The sequence below is a fragment of the Ammospiza caudacuta genome, chromosome 1 (assembly GCF_027887145.1).
Source record: "Ammospiza caudacuta isolate bAmmCau1 chromosome 1, bAmmCau1.pri, whole genome shotgun sequence".
NCBI classification, from domain to species: Eukaryota; Metazoa; Chordata; class Aves; order Passeriformes; family Passerellidae; genus Ammospiza; species Ammospiza caudacuta.
The window spans coordinates 11,377,933-11,403,973 of record NC_080593.1 but is presented as its reverse complement, the minus strand read 5'-3'; the positions used below and the strand labels follow the sequence as shown (position 1 = coordinate 11,403,973).

The 26,041-nt window shown below is 43.1% G+C and overlaps 1 protein-coding gene across 2 annotated transcripts in view; it reads left to right on the top strand.

The window, feature by feature from the left end:
* Positions 1-11,563, top strand: part of ADARB2 (adenosine deaminase RNA specific B2 (inactive)) — a 305,116-nt gene extending 293,553 nt beyond the window's left edge. For both annotated transcript variants that reach the window (XM_058808746.1, XM_058808753.1), the window contains exons 8-10: positions 3,161-3,342; positions 8,684-8,862; positions 10,496-11,563. In XM_058808746.1, the coding sequence (XP_058664729.1) occupies positions 3,161-3,342; positions 8,684-8,862; positions 10,496-10,672 (538 nt within the window). In that variant the 3' untranslated portion in view covers positions 10,673-11,563. The remainder of the gene's footprint in view (positions 1-3,160; positions 3,343-8,683; positions 8,863-10,495) is intronic.
* The last annotated feature ends 14,478 nt before the right edge of the window (positions 11,564-26,041 follow it).

Genomic DNA, 26,041 nt, shown 5'->3' with positions numbered 1-26,041 from the left:
GTTCAGAACCCCTCTTTTCTTGGGACTTGTGCTGAGTTAGTGGGATTCACATGCATGATCAGGACCGCATTCCAGAGAGAAACAACTGCCTGAACACTCTGAGAAACCTGGGCTAGACTGGAAAGCAAAGCTCCTTCTTTGCTTCTTCCCATTGCTCTGACCAGATGCTGCTAAACCAGTGCTGAGCCAGAAGCAGCCACTGTACAGGTGGCAGTGCCATCACCCTCATCCCTTTTCACACCACCTGGGGGACACCAGCTCAAAAACACCCAGCAAGTGGTCCCCACCAAATATTGCCCTCTTGGTGCCTTTCCTGGCTTCTCAGTCCTTGATACTTTAGAATGCTGTCTGGTTCTGGGACAGTCTCTTTGTGCACCACATTCTACACATCAGGCAGGACTTGCTCTGGTGCTGGTATTCTCTGATAGGTTTCTTCTTCCTTGTTTTTTTGTTGGTTTGTTTGTTTGTTTGTTTAAATCTGATTGCTCTGTCCAATTTGTCTTGGAGTCAAACTTATCCCCTGGGGTCAAAGCCCACCATGGCTGATACAGAAGCTTCATCACCCCTACACCTTCATGTGCCTTCTTTTGGAGTGGGAAAACAGGGTTCTCTCAAGGGACAGCTATTGCATCCAGAAACTCTTACAGATTTCAGCAGATCTTATACCCTTTCTGCCCTGATTCCCCAGGGTGCAAAAATGGGACTTCACCTTACTGGAGTACTGCAAGGAATAATTCATGTTTATGGAATACTTTCAGTACATAGTGGGTGACCTGATCGTGCTTATATTGTGATTTCTAATAGTGTAATTCCATTGAAATTCAAATCCCTTTTTACATTAATATGTCCAGAATTAGGTAGAGAAATATCTCTAAAGAAAAGGCAGATTCCCTTGTGATGAATTTAAATTACCTTGTAATTTATGACCTGAGCACAATCCCTTATTTTGGTAAATAAAACTCAGATGATTTCTTGTGATGTGCATATTGCTGAAATCCCAATATTGTTGAACATATGTTGTTTTCAGTTTAGCTGCTTTTCTTGTCTCCTTCAATCAAATATGTAAGGCTTTTTTAAGGAAATCTTAAATGCTGAAAACAGCACTGATATCTTACAAGATTTCATCTGGACAAAGATATCTGTGTAAATTTTCTGCTTACCTTAGATGCTGGTTGAAGGCATAGTACTGTTAGCTGAATTCAGCTCTGTTTCTTAAGCTTGCATTATTAATTTTGCATCATGATAAGTTATTTATTCAAAGAGGCAGCTAGTTCTTTCCTTTAAAAGTGATGTGATTTGCAGAAATGACCACACTTTTTTTTCCCCAAATGAAGTTATGCAAATCTGATCGACTAAAGTAAATGTTTCATAAAACCAATGACTGTTTAAATTGTGGGACTAAATTGTTTGTATATAAATATTACCTTTTATATTTCATTTGAGTTTTATGTAGATGAACATATTACTTTAATGGCCTGCATTTACAGAGGGAGACAGGGAGAGTCTGACTCTGAAATCCTCAGCAGCCAGATGGCTGCCTTTTCTTGCATGAGATTAAAAGATGTTTCTCATTCACAGCCCTGCTTCAGAGGCAAATTAATACAGCCAGCTAAATTGCTTGTGTTTTTGGAATAAAATTTAAGGAGAACTTTTAAAAGCAATTGGTGTCACAGGTTCCTAGAGCAGATTGCTCTCCAGGTACAGCATGCTGGTTTTAAACATTCAGTAATTAATGGAAAGTATTCCATGTTAATTGACTGCTTCAGGAAAGGGAAATATAATGACTCCTTATTAATCATGAAAAGAGACATACAGTACAGAGGCACTGCAATAATTGCACTAACAGTTGAGAAATGTTAATTAATGAAAAGAACAATGATGTAAGAAATTAGCACCATAATGCTTGCTGCTGATGGAAATTCTGCTTTAAACACATTATTTAGCGTGGCAGCCCCTGGATGATGCCTTATATAGCAGACACCTCATAGCCTTTCCTTCAGCAGCTACCGAGCTCCAAATATAGCCGGTGTTTTGGGTTTTAATGAGCCAAAATATACTCTCCAAACTCCATTTTCTAAGCATTTTCAGTTTGAACTCCTGAACTCAAGACTACTCAGACAGACTGACAGTGTTCAACTTATGTAAAAATATTATCCAAGTGTATGAGAGCCTGTTAGCATTTGTGTGGCGGGAAACAGCTTCTTAGATGAGCTGAGCTAAATAGGTTTGCCAAGACGGTAACTGCATCATGACTTCTTTCCCCTTCTTAATTTTTCCACTCATTAACCAATTAGCTGTCCTCTGAAGAATTTAGAGGCTGTCACATTTGTGCCTAGCTTGATGCAAAAATTCATAAGCTATTAAAATGCAGAGCCGTTCTGGCAGCTACTCCACCAGCAGCAGCACAGAGGTCTCAGTCATCAACAGGCAGAAGGTCCCAAGGTTCCCACCATCACTCTGCTGCACCTTTAAGGCAGCAACAAGGTGAGATGTATCTCTCTGAGCACTTCAGAGAAGGTCGAGCTATCAATTACAAATAAATTTCCTAAAAGCTCAAGTCTTCTCTTTTTCCTATTCAGGACCAAGATTTAATTCTCATGGATGTCTTCATATCTTCATGGTCATTTGTGCAAAGAAATGTCAGCCTATGAGACATTCAAAGATTTTGGGGGAATTTTGGCCACCTAAGTCATATGTTAGCTTGAATGTATGGCATGCAGATGGTACTTATGTATGACAGGCAGCAAATAAAGGTGGAATAACAAAAGCTCTCATTCTAGCTCTACCATTGCAAGTAAAACACTATAGATGCAGGAAAAAAATTCTGCTAGTGACAGGCTAAATGAACATCCATCAAACACAAAATGCTTTTCAAAAGAAAACCTTTTGATAAGAAACTTCTGTTTGCAGCAATACAAGATGGAAACACATCCCTTAAGTGAAAAGCACTACAGTAATCTCCAATATTCCTGAAGGGGTAATCAGCCCATGGGTGTATAATAACCCAACAGTGCTTTCTGTGTCATAGGACAGGGACAGGAATAGTTTCATCCCTCATCCCTCTAAACCATGTGCTGGCATTTGCTGATTTTCCCAGGGCAGCTCCAATATGGCCATTCCTCCATCCATGGGTCTTATTGCTCCTGAATTTTTTTTCCAGGTGGAACATCCTTGGGCTGCAAGGCGCTCTGCTCAGCTCCTTCATTGAACCCCTGTACCTGCACAGCATCGTGGTGGGGAGCCTGTACCACACTGGACACCTGTCCCGGGTGATGAGCCACAGGATAGAGGACGTTGGCCAGCTCCCGGCTTCCTACCGCCGCAACCAGCTGCTCCTCAGTGGTGAGCAAACACCTGCTGCAAGTCAAATAGTGCCCCCTCCCATCTCTAGTCATACTGCTGACCAACAGGAATGCTTTTTGTTTGCATTAACTCACACCCTTTTTCTTTTTCCCTGAAGAATATGAATTTGTAGAATTAAGACACCAATGTGTTTAAATACTCTTTCATTAGCAGGACACAAAAAAAGGATCATTAATGGATAAAAGCTGACTAGGAAAACAACCACTATACATTGAACACTCAGAGTGGAAAAAAAAAAAGTATGACTAAGTAAAGCACTTTTAAAAACCAGAAGGAAGCTTTCAGTAAATTTTAGGTTTAACTGTCTTCAGATCCTCATGAGTCATGTGAATGCTAAGAGACACCAGTTCTGCACTAGATTAGATCCTTATTTTAATCTTTGATAATTGTTCTTTGGGAGGATTCCCCAAGACATTAATATGATGTCAGTGTCACAGAGATGGGACGTCGGGACATTTTAGTGGAGTACCCCATCACCTTTCAAAGTCCTCTAGGTTCCTCAGTAAGGAGTACCTTATCTATTTCACGGGCTTTTTTTTTTTCAATATGTCCTTGTGACAAAATTTGTTTGGCTGAACAAATTTTTTAACAAGGCAGAAGTGATAGTTTAGCCACTGGGGAAATTCTCAGGTTCTGTGTGGTTTAGTACATCTGGCAAGTGTAATATGCATGTATGTGTTGTGAGGTGAACAGGTCAAAAGGCTGTTCTGAACTGTTTCTGAACAGCCTATCTCCATTTTTTAACTCTTCAGTGCAACTGCACAAAGACTGCAATCAAGTGAGTAGGAAGCTGTGATCCACACTCTCTCTCCAATTTATGTCCCCACCTGTCCCTCCTGCCCTGGTCCACCCTGAGCATGGCTCAGCCTCCCTTTCCTTCCCACATGAGATTGTGGTAGGGAGGAAAGAATTCACAGTTGGACAGGAGATATCTCCCCATTTCCCAAATCTGGCTGTTGTTTTGACAATACAGCCCCAGCTGCCAAAGCCACTGCATCTCCCACTGGGAAAGCAGATCTCATCCTGTGCCAGCCCTGACACACCGTAAGTGCACCCATAGATTAAAATCAAAGACACACAAAATTTCACTGTGTCTGCAGGATGTACATGGAAACCCACTTCAACTGTTGAAGGATTGAAAACACAAAAAGGGATTTTATAAGAGTTTTCACCACAGAACAGCTATTGCTTTGCTGGGCTGGCCTTGCAGAGTAAAGTCAATGGGTCATACTTGGCCAGTGTGTGTGTGTATGTATGTACAAGAGTCATTGCCAGAGATCTCAAGGGAATAAGAAACGCATCAGAGGAGGACTTGTGTCACTTTAAATATCTGCATGTTTCTGGGCTCTCTTCCTCCTTTCCAGAGGTTTCTGTTTGGAAAAGCATTTCCTTTGCTCTTTGGTTGTGTTTGTTGGATTTCCTCGGCCCAGGAGAAGCAGTGGGAGGAATCTGTCTCTCTCTCTCTCTCTTTCTCTCTGCATTGTTTTTGTCTCTAACATCATTATTTTTAATCTTCCCTCCCCCCACAAATCCCAGGGAGGCAATGCTGATTAAAACTTACACTGCTGAGGCTTATGCCACAATTCTTTCTCCTGGGAAACCCTGCCAGCAGATATCCAATGACTAAGGGATGGGCACCTAGAAAAAGCTTCTCCAAATGCATTAGACACCAGACCTACACAATCTCAGCCAGGCAACTCCACCTCCACTCTTGTCTTGGATCTCAGACCAGCCCAGGACTGCAGGAGTCCTTAAATTATAAGGATATCAATTATTTTGCCACTTGATCATAGGAGTACAAGCATTCCAATGGAGAGGAGAGTCATGGTGTAATGAGATGTACTGAGATTAACTCCTTGGCTCCACTGAAAAATAATCAGTGAGGTTTTCTGCTCAGTTTTCTATCAGCCCCAGCCAGATGGAGCTATACTCTTCCACAGAGATTACTCTTGGGTGTAATTTATAGAAGAAATGCCTTTTTTATATCCTGTCCTCTTAAGAGTGAGGCTGTTTTAAAGGGTATCCTGATGGGTTATGAGGTTTTGCTGGGGGAGAGAGGAGAAAGAGGACAGATTTCAGTTCACATCCCACAGTACTCAAATTCCTATTATTTGTGCAAAGACTTTTCTTTGTCTTTCAAATCTGACTGTCTTCTGTTGTACTCTTTCCTATGTGGGTTTTAAGAAGGATGTTTTACATAGAGGAGAGAAAGTAGCCTAGATTATTCAAGTGTTACTATCTAAATAAATCAAAAAAATTATTTCTCAAAAGAAAAATACAGAAGAATTTTTTAATTATAAAAATATCAACAATCAGAGAACATATCCATGCTCTGTATTTGTCTGTTATGACTCTCATAGTTTTTTTTTTAAACTTCTTCTTTTGCATTCAGAAAAGGATGTGAAAATATCTTCTATTTACCTAAATACATCTGCTTACATATGATAGCTGGGAAGAGAAAGCATGAAATCCAAAGGAGCCCATAGGGGTTTCCAGGCACTGGGACCGGCCTGGGCTGCTCTGCCAGCCCCCATCTGATGGGCACCCACAACCTGATCTCCCCTCTGAGCAGCCCTTCCTTCTCTTCCTCTAGTCAGGGATTTCACATTTTCATTTATTTACTGTCCTGTGGCAACTTTGCATGGCAGGGTGTTTGCTATCATGCTTTTTGGCACTCCAATCCTCTGAGCTTTTGGGTGCTATCTTGACAGAGAGTGGTGCATAGTGTCAAACAGCTGATTTTGATCTGTTTGCATCTTGTTCTGCGTAGAGACGCTCGAGCAGCGCTGCAGAGCTATCTGATTTTCAAGCTCTCAGTTTAAATCCTGTTGCCTAGGTGAACTGGAGTTTTAGATGCAGACTGATCTGTTATCTCTGGGGGGGGGAAAATTGAAAGAGGTATTAATACGACATGAATGTGTTTACAAATCCTGGGTGAGGTTATGACTGAGCTGTAATTCTCTTCTACACACGGTAGCGAGTTCAGTCCCAGTGACTGAGATGGTTTCTGCATTTCCAGCTTTGTCATCGATACAAAGTGAGTTTGCCATATAATTTTTTCCTTTCAAAGGCCACCTTTCTCTCTCTGCATGTGCTAAGTTCCATTTGGCTCTAGAAGCTCCCTCCCAGGACAGAAGGGACAGGGGAGAGAGGGAGCATGTCCCTCATTGTTTCTCATGATGCTGAGAGGCTCCAGGCAGGATGCAGCAACTGCCTGCAGAGGCAGCATCCTGGCCAGACAGACCTGCACAGCCCTCCACTTCTCCTGATGTGTCTTTCAGGAGCTTTCCAAGCTCAGCACATTCAGTAGTGGGTGTAGCATTCCCACCAGCTCCCATCTCCTCCCATTCTGCCTCAGACCAGCAGATGCTCGTGGCATGCATCTGTTTTGAAAATGAGATCCTGGGCAAGAAGGGCACTTTGGAAAGGAGGGGTTTTGATCTCTTTTCTTTAATATCCTTCTCTCTGAACAGCCCATATCAGTACTCACTCTTTTCAACAGTTCTTTAAAACCCTCTCAGCAGAAAATGCAAGGGAGCTCTCTCTGCTGCCCTCCACCCAGCAGCAATGGAAGCAGTGCAAACCTTGAGCTGTTGCTGGAGCTGCCGCGGGCAGGAGCTGCCATTTGGAATCACAGCTCCAGCACTGGCCTCTGCTGGGCTGGCTGTGCCAGGCAGCTCCTGCCCCCAGCACAGTCCCCACCTGCTGCTCACCATGGTGGCTTTTGTGGTCCAGGTCTGCAGGCTAGTGGCCCACACAGCAAATCGGCAGAGAGAGACACAACAGCTGGATCCAGACACATTATCCAAGGTCCATGTTTTCAAAAATATTCAAAGTGCTTCAGGTCACTCTAAGTTTTCCAGCTTCAGAAGCTCCCACTGTTGATTCTTTGCTGCAAAAGCACTAATAAGTAGGGCAAGGCAGAGCTCACTTGTTTGCATTTGTACTGTGCTGCAAAATAAACCAGCCACTTTCTTTATTCCTCTTATTTTCTTGCAAAGATTAATCCTTCCCTGGTTTCAAGTATAAGAAATGAAAAAGCAACAGGACTCATGAAAAGGCTGAGGTGGACTAAATAGTTAAAAAGAGACAAAAATTTACCTGATTAAAAATAGCTCGTGTACACACCCATACCTGACCTTGTAGCCATGGTCTGCATTCAGAGCCAAGGAGATCTCAGCCATGGAGGCATTGGCTCAGTATTGGGCTCAGATGTCCAAAATTGGCCACACGGATGACATTAAGGTCATGCAGTCATCCCAGGTGACTGTAAACATCATTAATGCAGCTGTCTAAAATTACATATGAAGCATTCCTCTTAAAGATGTCCTAAATATCAAATATCACCATTAGGACACAACCTAGCTGTTGAAGAAATTGGTGCTCCAGTACAGGGCTGGAATCTGGCAGGCAGACACAAGGTGGGGACCAAGAATGTTCTGTGCAGGTCTGTGATGTCTATAAGGTCATTATTAACTTGGATTTAATAATATCTCTCTCTCTCTGTGATGATGAAGTGTATTGTTTTGCATTTTCTTATCCCCTGAGGTCTAGACATCCCTGTTGTCATTATATTGCAAGAGTTCTGTTGTCATTACACTGCAAGGGTTCCACATTGCAAGAATTTTGTGCCTCCTTGATGTTTCTTGTAGGCATCTCCTCTAGGCACTGACCCTTCCTTATCCTCACAGCAGCCAACTGACTCCAGTGCCTTCAACCAACCAATCCACTCTTTTATAACACTCTTCTTATTGGCTACAGCTGCAGCCTGTTAACATCAGGCCTGCTCCTAATCCTTAGTAATTGGCTCAGCTGCAACTCTTTAGGGGGTAAAATTACATTCTGTGTTCTATCTCCCTACACATCTCCTCACAGCAAAGGCCCCAGGACTTAATAGCAGATAAATATGCAGGACTGTGGGAAGCTCACCTGAAAGAAATGGCCAAAAGATGGCCAAAACACTGTACTGCTTAGTTCCTTGTAAAACCTGTTATCCCATTAAAGCCTTTGGGAAAGATTTCACTCAGCAAACATCACACTGCTGTCAACAGCTCACACTGCAATCCAAAGGCATTCCTTAGGCTAGGTGGGGAAAATCTATAGGAAGTACCAAGCTATGTCTGTCCAAGGCACTTGGTCTGGTAACGTTTAACCGACAGTGACAAGAGCACATGCAGTGCACGACGCCAGCGATTCACTGGGGGTGTCTCCTGTGCCACCACAACCCAGGAGCAGCTTCGAGTGAGCACTGGGGCCTCTCTTGGGCACTCTGAGCACTCACTCTCCTGAGCACTGGAGTCACTGTGTCCCTTTCCTGCAGGGGTGAGCCACGCGGGCGCTCGGCAGCCCGGGAAGTCACCGGGGTTCAGCGTGAACTGGGTCCTGGGGAGCGCGGAGCTGGAGGTGATCAACGCCACCACGGGCAAGCGCAGCTGCGGCGGCCCCTCGCGCCTCTGCAAGCACATGTTCTTCACTCGCTGGGCCAAGCTGCATGGCAAGGTGGGTCTGGGGCACTGGGAGCCCTGTCACCAGCTGCCCTGCAGCACATGGACAGGGAGAGATGAAGGCAAGGAAAGAATTGTTTTATTACGTGCCAAAACCTCTTTCCGGTTGGGAAACGAGTGGAAACAAACAAGGGGAAGGAAGTTGGAGACAATTCCATCAACACAGTCAATAGGGAAGGCAAAGGAGGTGGGCAGGTTTGAGCACAAGCCCAAAGTGATTGTTCTGCTCTGCAGGACACCCCAGGGGAAGGAGGCTGGTGGCACTCATCAAATTGCAGGCAGTGGCAGGGTCTGCTGTCCTAGCAGCAACTCTGAGCCTTGTGGGGAGCAGAAGAGACCAGCTGGTCTCTGTGCCCAGGGCTTGGTCACAGTGTGGTGACACAGGTCCCAGCCTCTTTCCTGCACAGCAGGTAGGAAGAGAGGCAAGAAGCACTCCTGCCACTCCCAGAACAGAGGGATCCTCACAGGAACAAAACTGGGGCCACGGCTGGAGCTATGGCTGGGAGAGCTGAATTGCTTCTGGCTCACACCAGGGATGAGGTTGCAGTGAGCAGGAGAGAGGAACTTGTGGCTGAGCAGGGCACTTTGCCCTTGACAAAGCAAGGATTTGATAAAGTCATCACTCTCTACCCCTAGGGAACAAAGGGAACAAGGAGGCAGCCAGAGAGAAGCCACTGCTGCCAGGCCAGCTTGAGGCCCACTGGCATCCAGGCTGGCAGTGTCACCCTGCCTTGCTGACTGGGCCAGTACATCTCCAGCCAGTACAGCCCCATGGAGTGCTGGCACACAGACAGGAGCAGCTCATTGCAGGCTGCATGGTCACCTTCTCCTTAATCTGCCTCTCAGCATCTCTCCTGTATAGAGACAAGGACAAGAGCTGTTTGCTCATCAGGCTTGCCTTGAGGGTGCCTTTCCCTACAGGTTTGGCATGGTAGAGATTTGGGCAGGTCAGAGGAGTTTGTTTAGTCCTTCTGCAGAGCAAAGGGTGCTCCCTCCTGCCTGTCCTTCCAGGGGCACTGCACATGTGATATTGCTGTGGGTAGCTCCAGTGTTCCCACAGAGCACTCATTTTTCCCACACCAGCACAAACGCTGATGCCCGATTTCTGCCCTGTCCTGGACAGCTTTCAGAGCATTCCCAGCAATGACAGACTCCAGAGGGGAAATGGGAGAGTGTGGAAGACAACCCTTCTTTTTCTGTGTCTGGGCATTACTTGGAAGCACTGACCTGCTCTCCACTTCCCAGGCTAAACTTTCTTTAAAGGAGTATGTGCTTTAAAGATCTCCAGAAAGGATTTCTTTCAGTTTTGTCTGTAAAAACCACCTTAATTGAGAAGTAGCATTCTGCCTTTGTAGAACACACCAAGACCAACACTTGCTACTGCCTATGCTACTCCAAGGCAAAGCTGTTCACCCCTCTCCTGCTCACAATGGCTCAAAACTGTGTCACCAGCATTTATTGCTTCCCTGGCTTTCTGGTTGTTAAACCAAAAGCAAACACACAAAGCACAGTGATTGCTTATGAAATGTAGACAGGAAGATTATACAGCTACTGAAGCCTCCTGTTTCTTTTGGCTCACAGGTTGGGTTTTCTATTTTTTTTTCCCTTCCCTGATTTTTGTTCTGCAGCTGAGCACACGAGTACCAAGCCATGGAGAGATGCCATCGGTGTACAGCGAGGCCAAGCTGGTGGCTCAGACATACCAGTCTGTTAAGCAGCAGCTGTTTAAAGCATTTCAGAAAGCTGGCCTGGGCACCTGGGTGAAGAAACCCCCAGAGCAAGATCAGTTCCTACTGACTGTGTGAATCACTCCACACCTTTTCTACATGACTGGATCAAACCAACTGGAGAGAAGGCGAGGCAGGACGAATGAGAGAATTGAAGCAGTTTGAGATTTAATAGCAACCTCCATGGGAATATTTGCTTTTAATCCTGTATTGGAAATACATAAGTAGAAATGTGTCTGATGCACTGAACTCAACTTTAGAAAACTGCTTTTTCATGATCCCTTCCCAAGAATGTACCTGCCCAAATTATAATGCCACCCCCACCAAGATTCTGCTTTTTATTGTTTATTGCTGTTGGTTATTACTGAATTTGAGGTGTTAGTGGGCCACCTGTCTGATCCAAAATAGACCTTTGTTTTCCCTCACACAATCAGTGCAAAAGTCATCACTGAATAATGGAAAATAGTGAGCAGAGATGGAAGTACCCCAGGCACACAGCATGACAGCAGGTCTCAGAGCATCCATAATCATCCATAAAAATAAGGTTCCTAACCTCTATGCAAAAATCATCCTGTAAAATGCCTAAATCTGTGACAAAAAATTTGGACCTCAAAGAAATGCAGCATTTTGAAACTGATTTTTCCACTGCTGGCTCTGAGCACAAAGCCAGGCATCAGGATGCCCTTGATTTTTACACTTATTCTGTCTGACACCTTGGACAAACCACTTCACAACAAATCCTCAACTCCAGTCACAATTTGCATGCTGCAAATTTTACTTGTCTCCCCAGTTAATCTCAGATGCCTTTCAGAGACCAGCCAGGGTGCAGATCCTTGTCAGGGGGCAATCACCCCTGTGCCCAGCTCTGCAGGGGCTGCCAGGGAGGAGCAGTGTGTGTCCATGCTCCTGGCTCTGGATCCTCAGGAAGCTGCCTAAAGTCAGGCAGGATGCAGCAGGACCCAGAACTTCAGATGTCCAATCTTCTGATGACCCAGAGCTCTGAATTAAGTGGGTGTGAGCTCAGGATGCTCCATATATCTGAGCAATCACCAGGTTGGGTAGCCACAAGTAAGACATCCCCAAACAAGAGAGCACATTTGCTGCTTGGCTCTTCCCTGCCTCAGTTTCTCCACCTGTTAAAAGGGGATAACAATAAATGCTTCACATTTAAGGAACCTGGCAGGATCAAAATGCTCTGGTCATATGCAACAGTTTAAGAAAGATTTTGTCACTCTTGCAGTGAGTTTTACCTCTCCACAAAGTCCAATTTACATAAGCACAGCAGAGGCAACCACAGGTTTGGGTAAGGTCTTTGCATGAGCTTTCAGATTCTAGCTCTGTGTAAATGCCAAGTGTTATTATTACTCCTCATGCTCATCTGCAGCCTGAAAAGCAGATGGGGTTTTTCACTTAGGAGACAAATATAACCCAACATTTAAATATTTTCTTCATAACTGGGCTGGGTCTGATACAATCTCATCTTTGAACCATCCCAAACCTCATCAGAATGCAGAAGATACAGTCATGGGAGAACTGAGCTTTGATAGCCCCACTGCAAAACCAACCTTCAGATGCCCTGCACATTTCTGTAAGTTCCTGGGTTTTTAGATGACAGGATTTGCGGGTATATAACTACTGTTTTCTTTTTATTCCTGTGTTGTCTTTAAATCTGTATATAACATGCTGCTACTGATTTGTGATAATTGTCTTGGTATTTTCTCAGAACTGTCAAGCTGAGTTACTTTTCAAACAACACAAGGCTCATATTTTTCCATGTAATTTCCTTTACACGGGAAACTGTTCCTATCAATAAAGATAGATGCTCTTTGTATGGGGTTTATCATGTTTGGAGAGCCATATACAGTAAATACATTGTTTATTGATGCCCACAATAGAATAGCTACAGTATTTTGATGAGATTTTATTTTTAGATTATAAACTACAAGATGTATCTATAGTGTCTTGTATAAAAACAATTGTGATAAACTAGAATTTTTAAATTAGGTAAAACAAAGCTCTCCCCTTCCGGAACCTTTTCAACAAAATAATACATTCCATATTAACTACCAAAAATATTTTAAAAAATATCCTTAGAGTAGAAATAGCTTAAAAAAAAAAAAAAAAAAAGGCAACCAAAAACTGAGTCTTTTCAATAATGGAAACACTTTGTGGTAACACTTTGTCAATACTTTGACCACTTTGACGGCTCTTCTGATTAACATTTGAATGCTTTTGGCACCTTGTGGAGCTTCCAGGTACCTGCACATGGTCCTGTCCTCTAACAGCTGTTGCTGCACACCTGCAGTGTGATTTGGGCAGCAGATGTGCCCAAAGGAGGAGCAGCAGGCAGGGGCCAGCCCAGGGCTGGAGGTGTGGGAGAGGCTGCAGGGGACAGTGGCAGTGGTGGCCCCCAGTCTCTGGCTGCTCCCACTGAGGAAGAGAAACCACAGGGCAGCCAGAGAGGAAGAGATTTCTGATGCAGAGATGCACAGGGCAGGGGGGAGCATGTCCTCTGCTTTTCCTCTCTGAGTCAGTCCTTGTCTAGCACACATGAGACCTCAATGGCTCTTCCTTAGAGCTCCCTGCCCTCACCCATCCTCCTCCAGCCATGGCATGATTTCAACCCAACTAATGCATTGTGATTCCACCAGGCTGGTGCTGCAGCTACTGTGACAACAAAGCACCAGGCCTGGTTATTTTTAAGGACATAGAAAAAAAGTGTGGCAGGATGAAATGATCCTTTGTTGCAGGAAATACATAAATGCAACTCTGGATTTAGCTGCCAAAATGAGTTTAGTAGTGGGGACCAAACTGAGTCCCCCCTGCAAGTGGGCATCAGCTGATCTCAATGGAGTTGCACCTGCTGGCACTAGGGTTGGGTATGACCTTAAATATCTACTTCTTCTCATTATGTGCAACAACAGTGTGATGGGACCCCATCCCAGAAGCACACATGACCTACATACAGCATTTCCTGAAGCAAAGGAAAGATTGCTCAGTAGTAATTCTTTAGTGAAGATTCTGTACATAACATGCATGAGTGAATGGCAATACTGTACTAATGGATGTACATTTGTAATATTTGTAAAAAAAAAGAAACAAAAAAGATGACAAAAGAAAATAAATCTGAATTTACATATGTGAATTTGCTGCTAAGTTCTGTAAATTGCACTTCAGTGATACCTGATAAGTGAATGTTTCTGTTAAGTGAATAAAATGCCAAGTAAAATTGTTCTTTCACTGTTTATTGACCATTTTTCACTATGACTTAGCAAGCAATTGGAATGTGCTCCAGAATGCTAGTATGTATTTTCACACACACCTACTGTAGATCTACAGACATCTTCTTGTTCAGTTTGATGTGATGCATTGTGGGAACCACACATTTGTGTTGAGAGAGAGATGTGCCTGTTCTTGTGGGTGAAGCCATAAAAGGACACCGTATTTTCCTGGAAGAGTGAACTGGATACATCTCTAATTTGATCCTTCCAGGTACTCTCAAAGATCTTTCTCAATAAAATTTAATACATTTTTGCAAACCCACATTGCATAGGACTTGCTACACAAAGTTGCTTAAGAAAACTGAAGTGATGAACAAAAGGTCGCAACATCTCTGCAGATTTCTGCTTCATTGATGGAGAGGCTTTGTTCTTGCTTTGAACAATCAGTATTCAGCCACAGCAGACTAAATTCTTACTGAGCCCAAACAACACCATCCCCACAAATGTTTAACATCAAGGTGATTTCCCTTTGCCAGTCCCTATAGAGATCAGTGGTGTTACCAAAATATACAAACGTTTTCAGCAACCACTGTGAAAATATGAATACACCAACAGCAAAAATTTTCATTTTCAAGAAAGAGATTTCCCTGTCCATCTCCCTGTGAACATGTGGTTCCAAGATTAAATTGAGCCTGACAGCTCACAGGGAGCCCCACCAGCTCAGTGGCCCCACAGGTCTTTGCTTGCTCATGTTGAAGAGGTCAGTGCCAGACCCTCACGGACCACCCCATGCAGGTGCTATGCACAGCTTTATTTTCAAACTAAGACTGCTGCAGTTTCATTTTCTCAGTTTGGACTAGGTATTGGGCAGGATAAAAAGAAGCAGGGAGAAGAAGGCATTGGAAAGGTGAAGTTGCTTGTGTGGAAACAAAGTCACTGTGAGCTGACCCAGCTCCATCACAGCCATGGTGGAATTTTGCCTTGAGCTTGACCATGGCACAGACCATGACACAAATAGCCATTAGGGCAAACTGTAGGGATGGATTCCATGTTTAATCTCTTTAAGTTTAAAGGTAAATACCTGAACTTCATTTAAAAGTTTACAATATACACCTCAGCATCAACAGGCACAGTTATTTCTTTTTCAACTGTATACTGGAAAAACAACAGAATAAAACATGAGCAACCTGATATATTGACTAATAGAGGGCTTCACAGAAGTGCCTCCTTCTGAAATAAAATAAATAGGTCCTTCTGCTGCAGTTAGACCTTAATAACCATGTTCTTGTGTTGAAGAATGAAGTGGCTACCTAAGAGCTTTTAAAGCTTTTTTATTCATTACCATTGTGCCAATTGCCCAGCCCTGAGACCTGATTAGTTTGACTGGTTTCAGCTTGATCATGTGGATAGCTGGAAATCTGAGACTGAGATTTTTTAAAGGATAGTGACAGTCTGCTTGGAGAAAAAAAAAAAAAGAAAGAAACTCAAAGACATACAAGCAAATACAGACATATAGACACATGGCTTCTTACTACTCCAAGGCCTCCTGAATAAATGACATGGCTTGGAAAAGGAGGATTAATAATTATTGCCTTTTCAGCAATGAAATAGTTCTGCTCAAATGCTTTATTCAACCTGGCTTTCCTGGTAATTAAATCCTCTATTAGAGAAGTTTATGTTCTATTTTATCAACTTCCTTTGCAATACAGAATTACTTCCACCAGACCATTAAAGCCTTGTTCTGCCACAGAAATGGAAAGGTCCTGTTCATTCTCCTCCAGCCCTGAACAGGTGCCTTTACAGCCTTTAATGCCATTAAATGATCCAAGCCAAGAGGAGACAGCTCCTTCCTTTGCACACAGTGTTACCAACAAAATACGTCCCACAAAGAGAAATAAGGATGAGAAGAATGGCACATGCTGTCAGGTTTGACTGTTGTTTTGACTGGCTGGTGCCTTCCATCTCTTACAACCTAAAGCCAAGCTCAGCTGTTGGCACAGGCTGTGTCTGACACACCCTGAAGGAAGAGCTGGAGGTGCAGTTCCCTTCCTTCCCAGCATCACCAGCCCAACTACACCCAGCCCTCCCTTCCTTGGCACACTGTTTGCTGCTTATTGCTTTTATTTCACTTTATTTTAACAAGTAAATTCAGGGGATTTTACTCACTTAGGAGTGCTAATTCTTAGATCTATAAGACAACACATTTCTACTGTGGGTTCTAAAGTGAATTTTTTTTTTTTTCTAAAGCAAATGTCTTGTTCATGTCCTGTCTCAGTGGTAAGGTGAAGTATTTTCAGGAATAACAACAGCATCCCTTTGAAACCACAGGCTCCTAAAATCCTGACCATGACATAGAACAGTGGGACTTGCTCCTAAATCTTAGGTTTCAGTGGGAGATTATCAGCTGATAAACCCCTCAGGCTGCTGGCAAAAGGGACAGGCAAGAATTGTAATCCCCAGAAAATTAGCCAGTTGTGTGCAGAGGATGTGTCTCATGTTTATATCATTTCACAATATACAGAAAAAGCTAAATTATTTGTGATTACAATTTAATAACCTTTTGGCATGAGAGAGAACTAAAAAGCCTTGATAACGTATCTGGTTTGGGGATGCTCACCTGGGAGCAGAGCAGATTTAGGTTCTTGTCTAGATTTTACCTTCAGAAGTGAGGAAGAGATAAACAAGTTAAGATCCCCAGAGGAGGGAGCACTTTCCCTCCAGGCAATGAGTTCACAGCACAGGAAAAAACCTCCTTTGTTCCAGGATCCTTTTCACCTTAACCACTTTATCCACCCAGAGGATAGGTGTTCAGCTTGAATCCATTTCCTAAATTCCCTGCACAGAGAATAGTGTCTCCATAAGGTGATTTGTGCCACTTAAAACTGTGTCAAAGAGATGTGGAGAACTTTCTTTCTCAAGGGTCTGGCCTCTCCCCACTGATGGAAGGGAATCCAGGCTCCTGCACTGAGGTCTCTGCATAGGCAGGTGGCTCCAAAGTGTCTGCAAGCCACAGAACATTGTGTTTCTCCACTACCAGGCTTTGGGAAAAGGATACAGTACGTATATATATATATATATATATATATATATATATATATATTTTTTTTTTTTTTTTTTTTTTTTTTTTTTTTTTTTTGTATTTGCAGGGACCCCCCATGGCAGGGAGAAATGATGCATCCAACTCCATGTTCTCAGTAGTCTAATTTATTACTTTATGAGACTATATTATATTAAAGAATACTATACTAAACTATACTAAAGAATACAGAAAAGATATTTACTGAATGCTAAAAAGATAATAATGAAAACTCCTTACTCTTTCCAGAGTCCTGACTTGGCCTGGCCCCAATTGGCTAGAGAGTAAAAACAACTGACACCAGAATCCAATGAAACAATCACCTGTGGGTAAACAATCTCCAAACACATTCCAGATGAGCACAATACAGGAGAAGCAAATGAGATAAGAATTGTTTTCCTTTTCTCTGAGGCTCCTCAGCTTCCCAGGAGAAAAATCCCAGGTGAAGGGATCTTTTTCAGAGAATGTGAATGCCACACACACACACACACACACACACATATATATATATATATATATGTATATGCAACAGACTGACCTATTTTTAGTATTAATGTGAACATTTTCAAATTCTGGAAAAAAGCTGTTCCAACCATAAGTTTTAGTGCCTGACTAAATTAACATATACTGCACCTATTTGGAGGTTTGGTGAAGGAGTTTATTCTTAACATAACTTTGCTGCCATTGAAAACATGACAGGGTCCTTACTGGCAACAAGAGGTAAGTAAATAACAAATTCATGTTTCAACCTGAGAACTAAGAGTATTAAGGCCATGTGAATTTTTTTTTGTGCCAAATCTTCGTTCCTAGCCCTGACACTTCCATACACACTGGAAAACCAAAACCATACATCACTGCCATCTGAGCCTTTGCAGTAGAGTTTCCTTGTGGTGGCATTTCCCAGACAGATTTTTTTCATCTGACCCAGTACCTCTTTGACCCTCTAACAAGGGAAAATACACTTGAATAACCTTTCTCATTATTTAGAACATTTGCTGTACAAGTTCAGCTCTGTTTTCTGTGTGCAGCTTTCCTAAAATATTCTTTTATCTTCTTTTGCAGTTACTTAAGGGGTGAGGCAGAGATCAGAAGTAGCTAAATTGTACATCTATTTGTCTCATCACCTGCTGGTCTCTCTTGAAGAACTGTGGCAAAAGTGGAGACTGAATCATTCTGAAAATAACCCTTTCTCACTCAAGGAGAGATGTGGAGATAACTCTATCCCAAAAATATCAGTGAAATGCAAAAAAAACCTATTTTGGCTCACTACACTATGGGATTGACCATCTGCCAGCTAAATGCAAAGGATTTCAAAGGACTTAGAGGGCTGCAACTGAGCAGTATTCAGTTTATGAAGGGACTTGGGGGTTAAGGTCACAGGATAAAGGTACATGAAAATATTTCATCACTCCCTCTCTTGTGCTTTCACAGAGCAGCTCAATGATTTGCACCACTGGGCACCGAATCAGCCTGAGAGTGTCCCCAGACAAGGCTGCCCTGAAGATTACCTTGTGAAATGACATTAAACTGCTGAAGCATTTTAGTGGTTATGGGATTGGCCAGGGAGTGCCAGATTATAGTCCTGCTGCTAATTTCTCCCCTCCTTTGTCATTCTTCCCACAATTTTCATGGGGAAAAAAAGCTCTATTCAGTCACTGCAGGTAAGATTAGACAAAGTTTCCTGGGAAGACAGAAAGGAAAATTCAGAGTGGTTCCCCCCATCAGAGCAGTGCAGCAGCTCTGTCCCAGACCAGGTCCATAAAATCAACTTAATTTTCCATAAACATGCTCAGTTTTTCGCTGCTGAGTCTTTCTCCTTGCCAACTCTCATTAAAAATTTACCTGGCAGAAAGAGGCACAATGATGTCCCAAATCAACTGCTTCCAGAGCCGTGGTGCCACTGAGGTCAGGCATTTTTGTGTTCCCTGCTAGCACTGCCAAGTGCCTGCTGCTGATATAGATAAATGTACAACAACACATGGAGAAACATTTAACCAAGCTAAAAATACACCTTAAACAGAGCATTTCCCTGCACCTTTTACAGGGAGGTTTGCAATAATTCAGCTGTTATTGAATACTCTTATTACTGGTTGCATAGTTTGACACTTCCTACCCCCTAACCTGACTTTTTTACTGCTAGAGGGGTCTAAGCCACCCAGGCACAGGTTGCTGCAGAGGTGCTGGGTGTGGAAATTACTTGGGTTGCCACATTCTGCTGTCTCATGCCTGCAGCTGCTGTAGAGCTGTGCAGGGTCCTCTGCCCTCACCCAGCTCCTCGCCGTGCAAGGGGAGCCTTCACCAGAGCTGATTAAAGGGTGTTTGCCACCAGTGACAGGATAGATCATGCTTATGAGTCATAGTGGCCTTTAATGCAAGCCAGGGAAAAGAAAACTGCATTAATTTATATTAATAATATAAATTAACAGACTAGAGCTCTTCAGTCATTCACATCCTTCTCCCCAAGCATTGGCGGCAGCAGCCTGAGCTGGGGAAATGGCAGGAGCTGCCCAGGAAAAGTGAGCTAACAAAGCAGCTGCCTCCAGCTTGGCAGGGCTGGCCTCTGGTTTTCTTTCCAAAGGGAAAAGCCTCATTGTCTCCAAGGAGCTTTTGCTGCCCATGGGCTGGTACCTTTGGCATGAATATAAGCTTATCTGTGCATATTTCTATACCTATATTTGTGTACTTTTTCTGAAGTGCTCCATTCTGTGTGCTGAATAGGACATGGGTGCTCAGAGGCCTGTCAGCTGGTCAGTGACTGCTGTCCCAGAAAAGGGGATATGAGTCTGCATGTCCTGATGTTCAAGCAGTAGTTTTACTTCCATTAAAGCCAGGATTGCCTCTGGAAAATGTATATGCCCCCAAATCCCTGACACTGGAGTCCAGACAGGTGCCCAGGGATGCAGAGCAGGAAAGTTGATCCTGCTGAACACCTGGTGCCCTTTTGTTTGTGTTTTATCCTGGGATAGGCCTTCAGAGTAGACAACAGGGTGGAGGGGGCTGAAAGGAAGGAAGGCAGGTGAAGGGACCACTCTATGCAGTGATGGTGACACTGCAAACACACGTCCCCTTCCCCTCCTGTCTGCACTCAGGCCATCCATCTGAGCCTCCCTGTGAACACACAGAACTGAAAAGCACTTACAAATAACACAGGAATAACACACATGTTTGTTGTTCCAAACAGGCCCATTTTAGCTGTATTACACCCACTGTCCTTACCAGAGGATGTACTACATCATATTGTACTGTACTATGAATAGTACAGATGTTGGTGCCTTCCTGATGGGAAACTGAGGCACAGAGTGCCAAGGTGGTCACAGAAAAGCCCTGCAGGTGAGAAGTGCCTGACAGGCCGTGCACCCTTGGGGCAAACACCTTCTCCTCCATAAGCCTTCCTGAACCTCCAGTGTGGAACCTGGTGAGGGGAAAGGCTCTGCCCTGGTGAGCCACAGATGGTGAGCAATGCTCTGGATCAGCTCAAGCACCATCATTCCTTTAATGCCCTGAGGAAACAATTGCCTGGGAAGGCTGAGGAATCCTGGGTTTGCAGCACTGTTAGACATAATCCTATGAGGAGCACAAGGTCTGAGTCAGCCTGGTGGCAAGATAACATTGGATCATTCAAACTGCTGGTCTCAGTTCCCTGACCTAAAGAACTAAATACTTCCTTTCAATAGAAATTGACCTGGGAAAGAAAAAAAAGGATGGCAGCAAGCCAGAAAGGGTTTAAGATAAAACATATTAAAATACATTGTGGAATATTTAACTGTAAGATCTATTAATTTGTCTATGTTATGTGATAGCTACAGCACACTAGTAACAATCATATTATCAACATATGATACATATACATATCTTATAATAGGCACAAATATTAACATATCATGATATAACCCATATTTTTTGGCATATCAGAAAAAAAGACTAAACCCCACAAAGATAAAATCCCACAGAATTTCTTGGCACTCTATAACTACATGTAGGTTCATGAGAACAAAACTAAGACAGGAATGTTCCAGTTTCTGCCCAGTGGCAGCTCAGCACTTCATTCCCCTCACACAGGCAAGCCATGGGGAAGCATCCAAGGTGGTGGGAGCTGGACTTGACTCTCAATGGCTCCTCAACACTTCCAGGCTCAGGACTGAGCTAAAATAAAGCTTCTGGTTGTGCTTTGCTCCTACCTCTGCTAACAGCACCCCTGTGGGCCTGAGGGCTGAGACAGCTTGCTCTGATCTCACAGAGGGACCAACAGTGCAAGGATTTAGTCACGAGAAAAGTTCCAAAGAGGCACCTGTGCAGTTTTTCATCAATATTTTGGATGATGTTCTCACTCATATGGTTTAGTTTTAGGTCGCCCTGCAAGAAGCAGGAGCTGGACTTCATGATCCTTATGGGACCATTCCAACTGGAGATCTTCTATGATTCTACAACCACAGAAGATTGATCCTCTGTCTCTCCCTGCCTGCCAGTAGCTCTCTGACATCCTCTATGTTTCCAGTGTATTTAGTACAACATGTATTTTCTCAAAACTTTCTATCCATCATCCATAATGTATAGCTGAAGTGTTTGGCTTCAGTACATTTACATGGTAATCAAATCATTAGCCTGGGGGAGGCATAACACATTAATGACTTTAGAAATGTTGGTTAAACTCCAGTCCTGATCAAAGAGACCAAAATTTATTGTCATTCCTCTAATAGCCATGTGGTAACCAAAATGAAATCAATTTGATGAAGATAATTAGGTTCCCATCTCCATCACCACACGCTTAGCACAATTAGGTGGAATGAGCTTTCCCTCCCAGCAATACGATACTGTTAGCACAGACAGAAATACTCCAGCACCAGCCAGGAAACATTTACTGAAACAAATATTTTTTCAAATTAGAAACTGCTGGTTCATCAGAATCTCAGTACTCCCAGGAGTATCCACACCACACACACAGGTCCAGGGTGTAGGAATGTGCCCCCTTTTGATGGAGTGACCGAACTGTCTTTTGTCTCCTTAAAAAGGAAAAAGCCAGGAAGTTTCTTTCCTCAATTAGGTAAAAAGACTGTCGTAGACATCTTTTTGTGAAAATCTTTTCTTAGGATTTTTTTTCCTTCTGAGAAGCTGAGGCCTCAGAAACAAAATGTAAACAATGGTTATCTGCTGCTGTGGAATGCAACAGGTTTTGATTGGCCCATCTTGGATGTTTATAATTAATGGCCAATCAAGGCCAAGCTATCTCAGAGTCCGAGAGAGCTGCCTTTTGTTATCATTCTTTTCTATTCTATTCTTTGCTAGCTTTCTGAGATGAATCTTTTCCTTCTATTTCTTTTTAGTATAGTTATAATGTAATACATATATATCACAAAATAATAAATCAAGCCTTCTGAAACATGGAGTCAACATTTTTGTCTCTTCCCTCATCCAAGAACCCCTGTGACCACTGTCACAAAACACACCTCATGGGACCTTGGGGACCTCACCTCAAACTTAAGGACAGACAATTGGACAGGAGCCAAAAAGTCCTGCCTAAGGAATTCACTAGAAAAAGAAGAAAACAAAAAAACTAATCCCTTTTTTGGGGATGTTTTACCAGGAGCAAGAACCTCTTGCACCTGGCTCGGGTTTTCTCTGTAAAGAGTTTTGTTATTTTGCCTTCTATTAAAACTTTTCTGTTCCCAATGCTACCACAGGAGCCATCCGGATGATTTTATGCCTTCTAAGGCAGCTGAGCTATCTTGGGTGTGATACAGATCTCCAAGAGTTTATAAGACCTGGCTCAGGAGACCAAATATCACCAGGGCAGAGCTCACAAAGGGAGACACAAGCAGAGGTCTGCCCTAGAGCAGAGGGAATCCTTTTAGCACCCTGCCTGGGCTGTTGAACATCCCTGGTTGTCCCTTGGGATCCTGCTCCTGTTCCTTGGGGCTGAGGAGACGGTGCCACCCCAGGGCAGAGCTGGTCCAGGAGCAGCATTCCAGAGTGGGCTTGGAGCTGTTCCTGTGGCTCTGCCAGGTGCAGGAGGGGGTGAAGCAAAGCTCTGCAGGCAGGGTGGTGGCTGCTCTCAGCAGGGACAAAGCTGGAAAGCTGGATCCTCTCCAGGCATTAACATCTCCCACCAGCTGGGATGTTTGCACACTCCACACCCTGTGCTTCCATATGCCAAGCCCTAAGCACAATTATTTTTCTCACTGAGAGGCCTTTGTATCAGCTTGGTGCTGAGCAGGAAGAGGAAATTAAACCTTTGCTTCTTCCTGGGCTCAGCATTCCTCTTTGCATCAGCTTCACAGGCAGAATATATTAGTGCCCATGTTAATCAAATAATGGGAAACCTGATTTGTTAACATTGTCATTAAAAAGTGGACAAAATGCATTTCAAGTTTCCTAAAAAATAAAGGATTCTGTGTGTGAATATTCAGCAGTTATTCATTTAATTTATTCTGAATGTTTGCAAACTTCAATAATTGCATGGATTTTAGCAGGAATGACCCATATCTCTTCAGTGCAGACCTTCAGCTACACAATAACTCCTGTCAATACTTTGAAATAGAGGTAAAGATTAAGTGACTTAGGAACCCAAGACTGATTTTTGGTCAAAGCTGTTGGCTGTTGAAAATGCTTTCAAAATTTCCTTCCCCATATTTTAATGAACACGATATTTTGTGTCTGATATTATCCTGCCACTTGAAAATAAAAGTCTTTGCATTTCCTCAGATTTTAAAATCCTACAGAGTACCTATATCTTAAAAGCCAGCTTTCCAACAGAGAAGTATTTACAAATTTCCTATGCAATTTCCCTTTTCAGATTTTCAAAACCACCCTTTGCAGAGTCACAGCCCTGTGTGGTGCATGACAATTGGCAGTGGGTTTGTAACAGCATCCATTGACATCATAGTGAGGGGATTTTATAGGCACAGGAAATTGAGGCCCAGGGGAGCTAATTGCCCATAAATTAAAGCCCAAAAAATGTCCTTTTCTCTACTGGGTGTGTCCCTCTTTGTTGTGCTTAGAGTATTCCTTAGGCACATTTTGAACAAAGGCAACCTATGTCTCCATGTCCAAAATTCCTAGCAGAGTAGGTCTAGCTTCTGAACACTGAGATTGTGGAGTCAAGTGGAAACTGATGGGGGATGGGGACAAAGGCAAACAGCAGCCCCAGGACAGCCAGGGCAGTGATCCACACCAATCCCACCCAGTAACCGTGATGGAAATGGGCCCCACATCTTCCAGCCTGCAGGCTGGGACTGTGGGCAGAACATCATATTTTTCCTTGTGGAATTGATTGATAACCCTCTCCTGGCCTCACAAAGAACTGTGGATGACTCCTTAACACAGCTGTGTTAAGTCTTGGGGCCCTGACGACAAGAAAGACATTGAAGTGCTGAAAGATGTCCAGAGAAGGTCAAGGGAGCTGAGGAAGGGTCTGGAGCATAAGGCTTATGAGGAGAAGCTAAGGAAGCTGAGGTTCTTTAGCCTGGACAAAAGAAAGCTTGGGGGTATCTTATTGCTCTTTACAACTTCTGGAAAGGAGGCTGAAGCCAGGTGGATGTTGTCTTCTTCTCAAAGGTAACAAGTGATTGGACAGGAGAAAATAGTTTAAAGTTGCTCTAAGATCAGAAATAAGGAAAAAAATTCTTCATGAAAAATGTTGTCAAGCACTGGAAAAGGCTGCTCAGGAAAGCGATGAAGTTACCATTTCTGCAGATATTTAGAAGACACAAAGATGTGACACCAGGGGACATGGTTTAGTGGTGGATTTGACAGTGCTGCGTTAATGGATTAATGATCTAAAACGTCATTTCCAGCTTTAGTGATTCTATGAATACATATGATCCCAGGACCATAACCCTCTGTCTCCACTCTTCCTCTATTCCATTTTCTAAGTAAGGCAAAAGAACTACTTTTACAATGAAAATTTCACTCATAAGTAAACACATGGGATTTAACTAACAAACTTCTGTTGGTTTTAGTTCTACTGATAATCAGGCAGCTAGGAATGGAAAACCTATACAGTAACACCACAGCTCATGTTCAACATAAAACAATTCACTCTTCATTCAAAACAATATACTATGAAGGACAAAAGTGAGAGAGACACGCACACCATGCCATTTGATGGATTTGACGAGGGAAAGGTATTTTCTTTTTTTTTGTTTTAAAGGATCCATGCCATGTACCTCATATCTTCGCCTCCAAGTTTTGTATTCCTTCTTGACATTTCCCCCTGCTTTTGCAACATCTCGGACCTTAGTTTTAGCATGTTTTGGTCCTCTGCAATGCAGCTCATTTCCTAACTGACCATTTATTGAAGACATTAAAACTCCCAATTTTCTGGTTGTTTCGATTGCATTTCATTTGACCCTATCTCCTTTCCAAAGTGTTTATAAGCCGTTCTTTTGGGGTTAGCAAGATTCCTTTTCCCTTCCCAAAAGGAAATGAGATTGCAAAAGACCAAAACATGCGAAATTTCATTTCCTTTCAGGAAGGGAAAACGAATCTTGCAAACTGCAAAAGAAAGGCTGACAAACACACAGGAAAGGAGATAGGATCAAATGAAATGCAATTGAAAAAGGAATCTTGTGATTTCAATGGGCACCAATAGAGGAATCTTTGGTGCATGTCCCTGCACTTGATGGCATGCCATGCCTTTCGATGCCTTTGACTTTGGGAGAGATTTTTTTCTCTCTTTTTTTTGTTATTACACTATCCATGCCATGTCCTTCATATCTCCCTCTCCAAGTTGTGGGTTCCTCCTTGGCCTTTTCCCCTGCTTTTGCAACATCTGCGAGCTTCGTTTTTGCATCTTTTGGTCCTTTCCACTGCTCCTGATACAATCCCAGTCCATTTCCTTAGAGTCACTTAATCTACCAATTTTCCACTTTTTTTTTTTCTCCTCCATTTGCAATTCCTTCGATGGTATCTCCATTCCAGCATGTTTGTAAGTCCTTCTTTTCTGTTTTGGCCTTCGGCAGGAATCAATTTTGGCAAGCTTTGCTGCATGTGCCTGGACCTGATGGCATAGGGCCTGCTTTTTGATAGATGTGACTTGGAAAAAAAATTTTTTTTTTTCAAGTCCCCATGCCACATCACTCATATCTTCCCCTCCAAGTTGTTTCTTCCTCCTTGACTTTTTCCCCTGCTTTTGCAACATCTGTGAGCTTAGTT